This window comes from Apis cerana, linkage group LG6, assembly GCF_029169275.1.
Source record: "Apis cerana isolate GH-2021 linkage group LG6, AcerK_1.0, whole genome shotgun sequence".
Taxonomy (NCBI): Eukaryota; Metazoa; Arthropoda; class Insecta; order Hymenoptera; family Apidae; genus Apis; species Apis cerana.
The window spans coordinates 5,923,055-5,938,166 of record NC_083857.1 but is presented as its reverse complement, the minus strand read 5'-3'; the positions used below and the strand labels follow the sequence as shown (position 1 = coordinate 5,938,166).

The 15,112-nt window shown below is 35.5% G+C and overlaps 1 protein-coding gene across 4 annotated transcripts in view; it reads left to right on the top strand.

Moving 5' to 3' along the window:
• Positions 1–14,214, top strand: part of LOC107998319 (semaphorin-2A) — a 515,475-nt gene extending 501,261 nt beyond the window's left edge. For all 4 annotated transcript variants that reach the window (XM_062076129.1, XM_062076130.1, XM_017057521.3 and 1 more), the window contains 5 exons: positions 1,455–1,685; positions 1,839–2,252; positions 3,689–3,965; positions 5,349–5,796; positions 7,292–14,214. In XM_062076129.1, the coding sequence (XP_061932113.1) occupies positions 1,455–1,685; positions 1,839–2,252; positions 3,689–3,965; positions 5,349–5,796; positions 7,292–7,366 (1,445 nt within the window). In that variant the 3' untranslated portion in view covers positions 7,367–14,214. The remainder of the gene's footprint in view (positions 1–1,454; positions 1,686–1,838; positions 2,253–3,688; positions 3,966–5,348; positions 5,797–7,291) is intronic.
• The last annotated feature ends 898 nt before the right edge of the window (positions 14,215–15,112 follow it).

The following is a 15,112-nucleotide window of genomic DNA, read 5'->3' as shown; positions in this document are numbered from 1 at the left end:
TTTTTATACATCTTTCGATTTTTTTTTTATGTTATTTTAAAAATTTTCAATTTCTATTTTATTGCAAAATATCTTTCGATCTGTCATGAGCCGAAATTCAATAGTTTAAGCGAGATGATTGACTTTATTCAACAACGTGTACCGTTTCCAGTGAATGTTGAAATTTCTATTCAAACTATTGAAATTTCCAGCGGATGTAAAACAAGCGATGGCATGTTCCACCGATGATACATGTAGATTGAATGAAAATTCACGGGAAAAAAAAAACGTGTGGTATGTCACTTGTTAATGTATATATGAAATACTACATAATGAATCAGTTTCTTTTTCCTCTTTTGGAATATTTCATATTTTCCACTTATATGACCAAATTTGCGGTTTCTTTTATTTATACAAATTTATGGATCTAGAAAATAAAAAGTTTCGCGTATTATTAAATATATAAAATAATTAAAAGAAATATATCTGAATATTCTATTAATAATACTGATAGATGAAACAACAAATTTCTATTTGAGTTTCATTTATTTATTCATTTTTAAAATTCTAATTAATATTTCTATTCAAATTATACGGATAATTTTTCTTTATTTTCAAACCGATGAAAAATTTTCTCTTGATTTTCAACGATACGTTGATGTTGATTTGTTAGCAAAATCAAAGGGATGATCATCGTTGAATATCTGTATCCTTATTTGGCCGGTGTTTAAAGAGGAAATCGTTCGAAGGAAATCTTCTCGCGGAATTTCATCAAGGGTAGAATCCTAGCAGCGGTAGTCTCCGTCGAAATTACTGTTTCTCTGGATCTGACACGGAATTCAGTTTCGTTTTTACGCCCCGCTTGGTATTTCCATAAATTTCCCCGACCGGAAACCGATGTTCAAACTCGAATTAGATTTGTCAAGATATACTTACCGAACGTTAAACATAATTTCGCGTTCATCCTTATATTTCAACGTTATAAATATATATTTATTTCACTATTTTATGCACTTGATTTTAATATAAATTAACAACAAGTATCTTTCTTTTATATTTCCTTCCTCTGTTAACATATTTTGATGTAGTTAGATTCTTGAAGCTGATTATAATTTTTAAAAGTATCTTGATTTATTTGAAATGACTTGTCCGTAAATCATATTTTTTAAATTAATTATTTTATTTTATATCGATAAATACTACATATCGTGCCTAAAATTTTCACGGTATATCTATAATATTCTTGTGATATATTGACATAACGACACGAGAATCGTTTTTCTTAAAAATTCAAAGAATTGAGACAAAATAAATGGAAATACAATAAAGATTTTCGTATAAGGAATAATGAAGAAATTGCAATTCAATTTTGGAACGTCGTCTCTTCGATATCACTTGGTTGAACTTTCCCCGAGAATTCTCGGATAACAGTGTTTCCTTGATCGAATAACTCTTATTCTTTGTGACTGTTTCAGAACCTAATTTCGTGGGATCTTACGACATCGGCAGCCACGTATTCTTCTTTTTCCGCGAGACGGCCGTGGAATACATAAATTGCGGGAAAAGTGTGTATTCCCGCGTGGCGAGAGTTTGCAAAAGGGACACAGGCGGCAAAAATATTCTCTCGCAAAATTGGTCGACTTATCTGAAGGCAAGGTTGAATTGCTCGATACCAGGCGAATTTCCATTCTACTTCAACGAAATACGTAAGTCTAATCGAATTAAAATATCTAAATCTCGATTTTTCAATAATCGTATCTTTATTTCGATTCTATTTTTTTTTTTAATATCTCAATATCTAATTTCCTTACTTCGAATTTCGGCTTTCGAAAGACAAATGAGTGTACGTCTATTTTCAGAGAGTATTTACAAGGTGCCAGGCGATGACACTCACTTTTACGGTACTTTTACCACGTCGACGAACGGATTGATGGGCTCGGCGATTTGCTCGTTCCATATCGACGCGATTCAAGAGGCGTTCCGTGGAAAATTCAAAGAACAGGCGACGAGCAGCAGCGCCTGGCTTCCGGTGCTCTCCAACAAAGTTCCTGAACCGCGGCCCGGTCAATGTGTGAACGACACTGAAACGTTCCCGGACACGGTCCTCAACTTCATTCGATCCCATCCCCTCATGGATTCGGCGATATCGCACGAGAATGAAAAACCCGTCTTTTATAAACGGGACGTGATGCTCACACGATTGGTCGTGGATAAACTGCGTATCGATTTCGTCGGCCTCGATTTGGATTACACTGTCTACTATGCTGGATCAAGTAAGTTGAGCTAGAAAATAATAGAGATGATTTTTAAATTTGAAAAAGGAAAAAAACGTGGAAAGAACTATTGCCAACTATTGAATTAATTTTATTACTGTAATTTAAATTTTTCACTCGCAAGAAGATTCGTTTTTCCAGTTATTGTAGATTATTTTTACTTCTTGCCTTGTACAACTTTTTAATTTTTCTTTTTTTTTGAGACTGACTCGATAATATTACGTTAGAAGTACACGTTAAGCCGGGAAATTATGATAAGAAATTTAATTCGGGACGCGTACCAATGTTGGAATGCGTTTTGCGCTCCGCCAGTCGATTTGTCGTCGTGAAACTTGGCAAGATAATCACGGGCGAATTTCAAAGTTCTTGCAGTTGACTCGTACAATCTGCTATTGCAATCGCTGCTTTCGTCTCCCGGCCAACTGTCGAGTGTCTATTACCGCTAAAAACTAATATAATCAGAAGTCCCCTGTACAACTATGAGCTACAAGAAATGAGTTGCGAAAACACGTCACAACTCTGAGACTAACTACACTTTGAAACTTTCGTTATCGATCAATAGCAGATACAATCTTCTAATTGTACGAACTGTGCGTAATCGCTCTCTTTTATTTTCAGGGTATCTCAATTTTTTCCCTTGAAAACTTTGCGAAGTTAAGTTTTACAGGTGAAAATAAAATTAAAAATGTAGTTCGATGAGAAGTCAATAAATGCTTCATAGAAAAAATATAAAATTTATGAAAATGTATATGATAGAATTTTGCAACATCTTACATCTTAAAAATATATGTTTTGTTCTTTTCTGGTTGCGAATGACGCTTGTTTCCCCGATATGAAATGACATTTTAGCCTTAATTTTATTTTATTTATCATTAAGAAAAATTTGTACGGAAAAATCTGTACAATGGTATGAAAAAAATCTGTAAAAAATTATCTTGATACAGTGTTAAGGGAAAAGATAAAGTATTCAGTTTTTAGTTTTACTTCCGAGTGAAAAAGTTACGTCAAACTATTTAACACGTTTCGTACGAAGATTGAATTTTAATGGAACTTTATAACGAAAAGAAAAAGTTTCGTTGGCATACTTAATTACGAAAAAATAAGGATTATATCTAATTTTTAACACTTTCATCTTCTTTTAAATTCATCTTGCTTAAATAATGAATTTTTTATGGAATCCATTAGAAAATATGGATCTTCTTTTTTTCAAATACATTCCCAAAATTATTAATTTGCATAAAATTAATTCTTAAATTATATCAACATGAAATACAAAGTAATTTCATTTAAAAATAAAAGTTTTGCGTTATCTGTCAATTATTCTCTTAATTCTATTAATAGAACAATTTTCTATTAAGCTTAATTTCCACGAATGAATCTAATAACAAATAAATTGTCTCTATTTAAATTAAATCCATTTCTTTTGTGTGTTGCAGGTGATGGACGCGTGCACAAAGTTGTTCAATGGATAGACAATAATGGGGAGTCCCAGTCTATCTTGTTGGACGTTTTTGACGTGACACCAGGCGAGCCGATCCAGGCGATGGAAATCTCGAAGGAGCACAAGGCTCTTTACGTAGCTTCTGACCATCGAATAAAGCAGATAGACTTGGTGATGTGCACACGAAGATACGACAATTGCCTTCGTTGCGTTCACGATCCTTACTGTGGATGGGACAAGGACACGAACACGTGTAAACCTTACGAGCCTGGGTAAGTTATACATTTTCATTTTTCCTTTTTTCCTCTTCCTTAAAACACTATTATAATGTGTACATAAATATAATATTCAAAATGTGATGATACTTTTAACTTCAACGATCAATAATTCCATTCATACAACGTTAGGTTAAAAAGCTATCAGAGAAATTAACTCTCAATTAAGTAATTTGGATCATTTGCAAATTGGGTTAATTTAATTTTAAAGTTTAATCATTAAATTAAAATTGGAAATTAATTCTTTTTTGATAATGGTAATTGGATCAATTTAAGTAATAATAAGTAATCATGATGCGTTGAATTGTCGTACAAAGGAAAAATCGTCCAATATTATAACGTAAAAATAAGAATCTGGAGAAGGTCGTAATTCTTCTAGAATTAAAGTATTAAGCTCAATGATAATGCTCGTTTTTTTTACGTGAAAATTGTATGAATTACGAGAGGCTTAGCTCTTCATGAATGCTCACGAAGAATATTACGAAATTTTATTTGTCGAGTTTATTATCTTAAGAATCTTTTATATATTTCCCCTCCTCCCCTGAAATTATTACTTCATTTATACATTCCGAATGATAGAATGATAAAACGTTAATGAATAAAATTTAATACAATTAAAACTTTTATAAATTTAATATTATCTTCTTTTTTAATATTTCATATTTCACATTGGATGAAATTTAATGCCTCGAATGGCCCACTTAGGTTAATCCGATTTAATTCGAGAGATTTACTCGAGGTATCTATTTCTGTTCTTCTTCTTCAAATTTTCATAAATCGCTTAAAATTCTTTCGAATATATCTGTATTTCATTTATCCAATTATATTACGTATTATTTATAGAATATTTAAATACATATTCATTTAATTCAATTCAATTCATCCTCCTGATATAATACAAAAGACAAATTTCTCTTCTATAATTATATCTATTCCATAGTCCAACGAATGGCCTGGATTTATACGTGCTGTGCTTGCAAATAATCAAAGATTCAATTTATTCCATTACCGCTTTAAATGAATATTCCTCGAATTTTTATTATTAAAACTTTTTGAGGAAATTTAATAGAATTAAAGTTAATAAAATAACATATAATTATGAATGAAAAAAAAGAATTGTAATTTTTCGTTTCGTCGATATACATATGCAGTACAATAAAATCACTCAATAATAATGATAAAACATGGATTTTAATTCTGAAAGAACCCAATCAAGAACTTTTGGTATCTTCGAATTAAAACACCTAATGAAATTATTCAAATCCATAGTAATCGTTAATTATTATTACTAATCAACAAAAAAATCATCGATTATATTCAAACAAAAAATACCAAGAAGAATCATACTCACTTAAATGTTGCCTCTATTCTTTCTTTCAGGCTCCTTCAAGACGTGTCGAACAGCACGGCGGACGTTTGCGACAGTAGCGTGGGCAAACGGAAGCTGGTAGTCACCTGGGGCCAGTCGGTGCATCTCGGTTGCTTCGTGAAGATGCCGGAAGTGTTGGCGAATCAGGAAGTCAGATGGTACCACTACAGCAAGGAGAAAGGGAGGTATCAGATAGCTTACAAGTACGGTGCCGGAGGGGACAAGTTCATCGAGACGTCCGAGAAGGGCCTGGTGATCGTCGGCGTGAACGAACAGGACGCCGGAAGATACGATTGTTGGCTAGGTGGTTCGCTACTGTGCTCTTACAACATCACCGTGGACGCGCATAGGTGCTCGGCGCCAGCAAAGTCTAACGACTATCAGAAGATATACTCGGATTGGTGCCACGAGTTCGAGAAATACAAGTCGGCAATGAAGAGTTGGGAGAGGAAGCAAGCGGTGAGTACACGTTTCCCTTCGTTTGTAAATATTTTTAGAAGCGTGTGATTTTGATTTTTCGAAAACGAAATGAACAGGTTTTTCGAATTTGTTTTATTAATTTAAGGGAAGATATTATTTTTCGGGATAAACATTTCAATAGTTTGGAAAATCAAATTTGCTCGATTCGTTAAAACGTGTCGAATATAATCATCGATCTCGTTTTTATTTTCATGTACATTTAATATTATTTACAGTTAAATTAAATATAACCTCAGTTTATTGATCTGTTTTTATTCGGTGGAAAATAAAATCTCGTTTTTTTCTTTTTCGATATCTATCAATTTTGTTTAAAGCAAATGTCGCGTTAGCGTTTAAAATAATGGTTCGATTTTCTTCCTGCGATTTCCTTTTTTTTATTAAAGATTTTGAAAGAAAAAAAGAACCTATAAAAGAAGGCACCACGAGAAAAGATGGAAACTCGTTTGAGGAAGAAATAAACGTTGGTAAATACGTAATTTGACTCTGAATGCAACGTACCTTTCAAAATTGAATTCATCCTTTATGTTTATAAAAATACAAAAGCTTCGTAGCTAGCTAATATTTACTTCCTACATGAAAAATTCTTTTCCCTTACTACAGATGGTTACGATCCAAAAGGATTAATATAACGAAATATAAATTGAAAATAAAAGCCGTCAAAGATCCCCACCATTCTGTATATCTTTTCCATTTAAAAAAGAGATATAATAATCGAGTTTCTTCTATGTTTCTGCATAAATATGAACTCAGATACCATACGTGGAGCATAATCATATCTAAAGCGAAATAGCTTATTATATAGTTTATTCAATCTATTAATTAAACGTATGAATCACGTATGAGAAAGTAGCATTAAGTATGTGTAAGTATTCATTTTAAATAAAATGAGCAATTGAAAAACTTTTAATTATTATTGCAGTTAAAGGAAATAAAAATTTCTTTTGAGAGTAGTTTATTTATTTTTCAAAAATAAACTTTTCAGATTGTACGCGAAAAACACGTGCATCGTTTTCCTTCAATGAAATTACATACAGATATAATCGCTATTAGTATCGCTGGTTATTAATCATTCGATATCGTCAAAATATTGTATGAAATATTCTCTATCAATTTTATCAAATGTCCATATATTTATAGCTCAACAGGTGATTGTAACGAATCAAGTGGAAGTCAATATTTATACACAAACAACCATGTAAATTTTGATAGAATAAAACAAGCTCTCGTGCAATCGAATTAAAATCGAATTAGCCGAATATCGTCGATGTTAAATAAATTTCCTTAAATCCGTAAAAATATTTTGTTCCTCTCTAAAATTCTCAATTTGTAAATTATTAAGAATCATATATACAATAGTTCACTGAAGGGAGAAGAATTTTAAAAATACCTTAAATCAAAAGCATTTTTAAATTGCTCCAAAAATTACGTCCTCGATCGCCTGCTTGAGGAACCACCGTCCATTTCTCTGTTCCAGCAATGCGCATCGAGGCAAAACGACAGCAATCAAAATCTCCACACGAACGAGGTGTACGGCACCCCCTTGGTCTGATGGAGCCGATCGTTGGAGCCCTCTTCGAGCCGAGATCCGGACACACTGCCACGCACGAGCGTCCTGCCGAGGAATCGCGGTCCATCCACGATCAGTTGGACGAGCCTCACTCTCCTTCTGACCGGTTACACCACTGCCTTTGTACTTTTTGCCGCTGACGATTTTTCGTCCCAATGAAATGTCGTGAAGAAGACAGAAAAAAGAAAAAAAGAAAAAAAAAAGAGAATCAAGCAGTCGAATGTCCGAAAACAGCTCGATCACTGCGACGTCCATCCTCGATCGGTTGGACGAGCCTCGTTCCAACTGTTCACATCCCCTCACCTGGAACGTTTCTTTCGATGGACACTCCTTTTCGACCCAATCGAACCGGATTACCCGAGAATACTCACAACAGAGATTACTCGCAATCTGAATTCTGTCAGTACAACGAGGTTGTTTTGTCCAAACGCGCGGTATTCACGAAAACCCATTATTAAACAATCCCGGTGTAATACATACCCATGCAGGGCCGAGCATTCCTGGATAAAATCCGTTTTTCCGTTTTCTTTTTTCGGATGGATCGAACATTTTCTCCTCATTCGTGTGTAAATAGAAAGACACGGTGAAAGGAAGTGAGAATACGATTCCAGGACGTGGATCGTCTCGAGAGAAGTGCGCTTAAAGTGCGAACGAAGGAATGGAGACGCGCCTCGGACCGGAAGAGGAAACAATCGTGGACTGTGCTCGCCCATAATACACACATGCATATATATATATATATATATGTATATTATACACACACGGTTCCTAAAAGTTTCGTTTCTCACGTGATTTCGTGTAAGATTGTCCGAGATGAAGAGGGAAGAACGAGAGATCGGGGAAGAAAATTAAGAGATCGGCCGTGGTGATCGGAAGGCTGTTCGGTTGAAATAAGGCTCGAATCGTGGCGTCCGTCCGCAAAGTAACCCGTTTAGAAACCGGAAATCAATCCTCCTGTTTCCTTAGATCTGTGATACGAACGAGACGAAACGAGAGAAAGAGAGGAGAGGCTTCTCGAACGAGCGAACGGGTTCGGTTGGTCGCTTTGCCGGGTTAACTTGCGAGGTTACTAATACAGGAGCGAAATACAAGAGGCGACGAGAAGAGGGATAAGATATACCGTAAGCTCGAGCTTCAACGTAGTTTTAACCGAGTCAAGATTGATAAGATCTTGTATTGTGCGAGTTATGTTGTATCGATTCGATATGATGGAGAAGGAGAGAAAGAGTTGAGAGAGGAGAGAGAGAGAGAGAGAGAGTGGGACGCGTTTTTTTTTTTTTGAAGAAAAACGTCACGCAGGTTACACATGAGATTATTTAACGGCTGCTGCTGGATTAGCTTGTCAGCTTTTCATATCAACAAATTCGCGTTGTGCACCGCCGTCTCTGTCTTCGGATCCGCACGATTCCTTTCTTCGCCTTGACTCGACGTGACTTCGTTTTTTTTTAACCTCGTCAACTGTGTTTTCTGTGTTTCCTCTTTTTATTATTATTATTATTTTATCTTATTTTTATCATTTTTTTTTCTTTAGGATAAATGCGTCGATCGATCGATGCGCTTTTGTTCCTCGCTCCATAGATTATAGAATTGCAGTTATATTTCAGCGACTCTGATGGAATGTCTCGAAAGTTTAACGTTGAATTTAGTTTTATTATTGGACGTCGTTATTATTTTTCGAGGATGATATAGAGAGAATTTCTTGATTCTGGTTTATAAAATGGTAAGTGGTAAATTTTTTTAAACATTTTCTTTTATTTCGTTTCTAAACACCTGCAAGAATATTGGAAAACTTAGAAAATTAGGAATATTTATGAATATGTAACAAAATTTGATTATTTTATTTACGAATAATTATTTTAAATATTTAGATAATTTTAGAAACTGGACAAGATTCAATTTCACCAGAATCGCTATAATAAAACTCGAATTTACAGACATTTACTAGATCATCCAACGATACCAACTGTTACCATAATCATCATCGAGAATTCTAAAGGTGCTACGCAGGTGCGTGATGGAGATCTTTAAGGCCTGTCATCCTTATATCCTTTATACACTCATCGAAACTTATACAGAGATACATAGAACACAAACACGTATATACAAAAAAAGAAAAAGAAAAAAAAAATACTCTTATACATTTAGAATACAAATAGAAGAAATATACACAAATTTCTCGTACGAATCTATTCAGCATCCGATTTTTACATTTGCTCGAGTTTTTGCACGAGTGTCGTCTCGGATGCCAAAGATTCGAATGAAGAAAAAGAAAAAAAGAAAAATATCTTCGTATATACCTCTGAGCCTAGAGAATAGAGTAATCCTGCTCGACGATTTTTGCCAGATCGAATCGGATCTCGATCGAGCAAGAAATCGTTAAACAAATTCGAGACAGTTTCGAAATCATCGCGGATCGATGCTCGGATGTCTCGTCTCGAGCAATGTGCAGCTTCGACAAGATGAAAAATGTCGGCGGGCACACGTTTCTTTTCGTTCCTTTATTCGATCGTGTCGTTCGATTAACCCTTTGAGATTTCAATATTTTCACGCTAATAGGATAAAATTCTTCGTTTGAAAGTTATCCATAATCGAGATACGTTTTTTTACATCATTTTCTCTTGAATATTAATCTCTTGTATCGTAGTGAACTTGATTCTCTAATTAATCGCAAATAAATAAATAAACAAGCAATTATATTTTATAATGAAATGATACAAAATTTATAAAAGTTTATAACGAATTTTTTTTCTTTTAAGACATTTTTTAAAATAACAAATTGGGCCCATGTGTACCCAAAATCTATCGAATTCGGTTCGAAAACGAATCGCAAAGGGTTGAAATAACACGATCCACCGATCTTATTCTCCCTTTGTATATCTATAATAACGCGTATCAGCGTTTCCAACGCTCGATTAAACGTATTAGAGTCGTTTCTCTTCCGGCCCGAGGACGTCTGTGTGTACATAGGATCGTCATAATAGCGTATGGTATTTTTATAAAAATTCTGATCGGAACGACGCAATCGTAGACCGCGAGGAATATATTAGCGTTCCCCATTCTTCGCGCGAGATAATTTCCTTTCACCTTCTCTATTTTTTATCTTATCACAGACCCCCCTCCCCTCCCCCCTCCGTCTCCCTCTTCCTTCCCCCACTCTTTTCCCAAAACGACACTTTTAGTATTTTAAATCTTTTTTACGAAATCGTATCGTATATTTACACGTAGAATTAGTTTATACCTTATATTTTAAACATAGGGACACGGGGATCGTCGGGGGGATATAATATATATCCCCTCGCACGATCGCCTCTACCAACAGAGATGGATGCTAACCGGTGCTGTATTAAACAATTCGTGGAACGGTCGCTGTTTCCTGAAGACCCAGTTCGCCATCGTTAGTATACATACGTGTAGGCTATAAAACATAGACCGTAGCAAGGTGATGACGCATCTTTGGTTTTGTGTGTGTGTGTGTGTGTGTGTGTGTATGCGTGTGCGTGGACATGAGTGTATTACTTGTGTGCGTGTACGTACGGATTTAAGTTCCCTCAAAGGCGAAGAACGACGATCAGGATGAAGCAAAACGAGATACGACGAAAATATAAAAGGAAAAGAGAGAGAAAAAAGAAGAGGTAAATATAATAAGGTGAATAAAGAGAAAGAGATAAACGAATAATAATATTAATAATAATAATAATAATAAAAAAGGAAAACACCGACGGCACGGTGTCGTCGGTGATAGTTTCGCTCTTGCCCTTAAGTTTGTACATAAAACTCGTTCGTATTGTTGCGTGGTTCGCGTCGCGGCCGCCAGAGGTCCGCGAGTCAGTCCTCCTTCCTCTGTTCGGACCGGAAGTACGAGGACCGTGGACTAATCGAGACCGTGGAATGCGAGCGAACCATTTAGTTATTCTTGTACAGAGATTTGGAACCGCCGCGTTCGACGATTTTCTGTTCTGTATCTATCATCTCGTCGCCGGCATACAAAGATACACTGTCAGATAGTAAGAGATGAAAGAGATAGAGTGAACGATAGCTTGACGCGCGAGAGAGAGAGAGAGAGAGAAAGAATGAAGAGATATATAAATATATATATATATATATGAAAAGGAAAAAAGAGAAATGAAAGATCGTAGGGACGTAAGGTTAAACACAATAATCGGTAAATTAATCCTCGAATATGTACTTATTATGAGCTTCAAACAAGTATTGGATAGTATTATGTCGTAAGATTAAGGAGTAATTTTCGAGCGAAATAAGAAGATGAATCTTGAAGGGGAATACTTTAGACTGTGTGTCCTATGATCGATAAGTTCAAGAGTTGCCTTCAAGACGATCGGAGAGAAAACAGTTTCTTTTCCTTTGGTTTCGATCCACACAGAAACGTGTTCTAGGGGAGGGGAGGGGGGGAGGGGATTTGTTATATGCGTTCGAGCACACGGAGCAATCAGCGTGACGTGGATGCGAATAACGAGAATCTAAATGACGAAGAGAGAATGAAAGGGAATGAGGCTGTATAGAGTGTGTCGTGACGAAGCGATATACGTATATAATAGCGATGTGTCGTATCGTCTGTGGAAAATTATACGAAGAGAAGGGAGGATATGGAAGATGAATGATAGAGAGAGCCGGTGAGAAAAAGTAAATAGCGAGAACGAGAAACAAAAAGAAAAAAATAAATAAACGCAGAGAATTACTAAGATATACAATGTATATATCTTATACCAAGAATCTCGCGTGTATTCGTCGAAGATTGATGGGGGAAATACGATCAAATGACAAATATTCGAATGGCAAAGGGGATTAAAAGCAAATCGAACAATTGAAAATGACGCGGATCTCGACGAATGCGCGTTCAGACTCTGGATTACGAGTCGGCGTGATCACGGAAAGCAATCTAAGATGAACTTAACGTTGTTAGATATATTATTTGTAATATTATCGGAGTACTGTATATTGCGTGGACAGGATCGTTGCTGTTGGATCACGGAGGGAGTTAGAATGACGAGAATTCTCGTAAATAGATTCGGATGAAAGATGATTACAAGTAGAGGCGAAGTTAGGCTACGTAAGGTGTGAGAGTGAACATCTGAAAACCGGCTTGGGGACCATCGCGTTTGAGGAACTCTCTCGATTCGATCTAACAGTCACGTTCGTGCCAACACGAAGATAGGTAATAGCTCGATTTAGTGTACGCTGTGCGAAAAAAAATGGCGTCTTTGTGACGACAGTTACTTGAGATATATGAAAGAGAGTAAGAAAGTGCGAGAGAATAAAAAATATATATATATAGGGAGAGTGAGAGAGAGAGAGAGAAAGAAAGAAAAGCGAGAATGCTCTAAATGAAACACTTAACTATGATGACTTATTACTACGATACAAGGAGGAGAGTAGGGTAGCCGGTAACGACTAATTCAAATATATCATTAGGACTAGCCGACGACTGTCTTAGGTTCTCTAGATTTCTGTACGGAATCGATTTTTATTTTCTGGTGAACGTGGGAGGGGATGGGAGGGTGATTTACCGAATTTTTGTTTTTTCTTTTTAAAACACGCTTCTTTCGTCGTCTCTCCGCCATCTTTTGTAAACGTGACCACGTTGAATTCACCTCGTTGAATTTTAGTGTTCTTTTCTTCTCCTTTTCTTTTCACATTACGTTTTTTTTTTATATTTTGCGCAATATTAATACTGTCTTCTCTGTAAAAAAAAAATACATTTCGATTTTAACGTCGTTTCGTAACGACAATCTCCATCGATCATGATAGAGAAATTCCGCGAGAGAACGAACAAGAGTGAGAGAGAGAAAGAGAATGCTGCGTGAGATTAATCATTTTCGTATTCCATAGAATTCGTTTCACGTCATCATCGAGTTATTATTTTTACCGTCCTTGCCATATTCAGTTTCGTCTTTTATCCTCTCCTTTGCCTTTTGTTTGTCTTTTTTCCCCTTTTTTTCGTACTTTTTTATATTGTACTCGTCCCTCTCGACTACAGCGATCAAGGGTAGAAAATAGAGTTGGACGAAAGTACATCGTGAATCCGAGAATTCCCTTTTTATTTTCACGAGAGGAAGAAATTTATTTCAAATCAAAAGAGGCGTGGCTCGTTTCGAAACTTCTTTCGCCTTCTCCTCCGATCGTCGGAGTACGAGTATTCTTCCGTTGATACTCGCTCGAAACGTTCTGTTCGAATGGCAATGATGCATGTAACGCGATTAAGCTTATATTCGTTTTTTTCCCTCCCCCTCCTTCTTTTTCTCGTTGGAGAAAAAGAAACGTTACACGCGCTCTGTTATCGATTAAATTTGCTACCGTTTTCGTGCCAATTCAGTCGAATTGACGCGCTCGGAAACGAGGAAAATTTCACGTGCGAGCGAGTATCGAGGAATTTTATCCCTTTTCGTTCATTTTTTTTCCCCCTTCCCCCGAATTTTTACGCTAATTTTAATTGTATCGATTTGGATAATCTTTTATTAATCGACGTCGCTCCCTTATGATTTTATTAGGATAGTTTATTTGAATTTGTTGATTCTTTTTTCTAATTTTCTTATTTTCTTTGGATTCACGCTGCACTTGCGCCACCTATGAATAATTCACACGTATCTACGCGTCCGCGCGATTATCATCAAGTTGAACACACGACTGTAGACACTCTTTTTTAGTTGGAAACAACTTCGTACGGTAAGAGACCCTTTAGATATTCACCTAATACCTAAACCTAAACATCCAATCGCTATTTTTATCAAAAAAAAAAAAAAAACATGTTAAAAATCTTTAATAGTTATCCATTGTTCACTATTGCTATAATAAAGTTTTGCTTTAATAAACGATGGATTCGTATGTGCTATTTATTTCATATACCCGTGTGACAAGTTCCTTATCATTTGTATAATAAATGATACGTATAAAAATATTGAATTATTCTCCATCTTATTAAGTTAAGAAGAATGATTCTTACACAATATTTTATCAAAAGCACATTTAATATCTTTAAACAATATCGAGAAATATTTGTAAACCGGAAGTCATTATCTTCGAAGTTCTTTCTAATTTTCATAGAATTAAAGTAGTTTTAGAATCGCGAGTATTCTTCTCACGAATGATTTCAACCCATTCAATATAGATTTACGCGCTTCGTACTTTCTCGTTCGTTTGCCATCATTTTCTGGATAACATTTACTCTTCCAGATTCCACGACGTCATCCTCGTTACGTGGAATCGTTTCTCCATCGTGACGTCATTCTGGAAACTTATTGACGCGATCAGTGTCATTCATCGATCATTCAAGTTTCGCGGCAAAGTTCATCGTGTTTCATAACTAGTACGTGTGCATTTAGTACGCGCGATGAAAAGGTCGTGAGAAAGCGCATCTGATGGCTCTTTACGAAGAAGATTAAATATAGAGCGACTGTTTGAAGAAGACAATGCCGATCGACTCGGTGATAGAAGCGAGCAAAAAGTGCGCCGGTTGATCAGGGTCGTAAAAGAGAGAAGTTTTTTGCTCGTCAGCTGTTAGCAAGAGTGTTTACACGTGATTGGAGAAGATATTTTAATTAATGATTTCCTGTAACGATTTTAAAAGATAGATTTGACATCTTTATATATATTTGTGCTAGTTGAATTAGGAATTTTTCTTTGATATCTTATTGATTTTTCTTATTGTTATCCTTCTCATGTTCTAATTATATAAAAATGCATAATTGATAGGGTGAAAATATAATACAATAT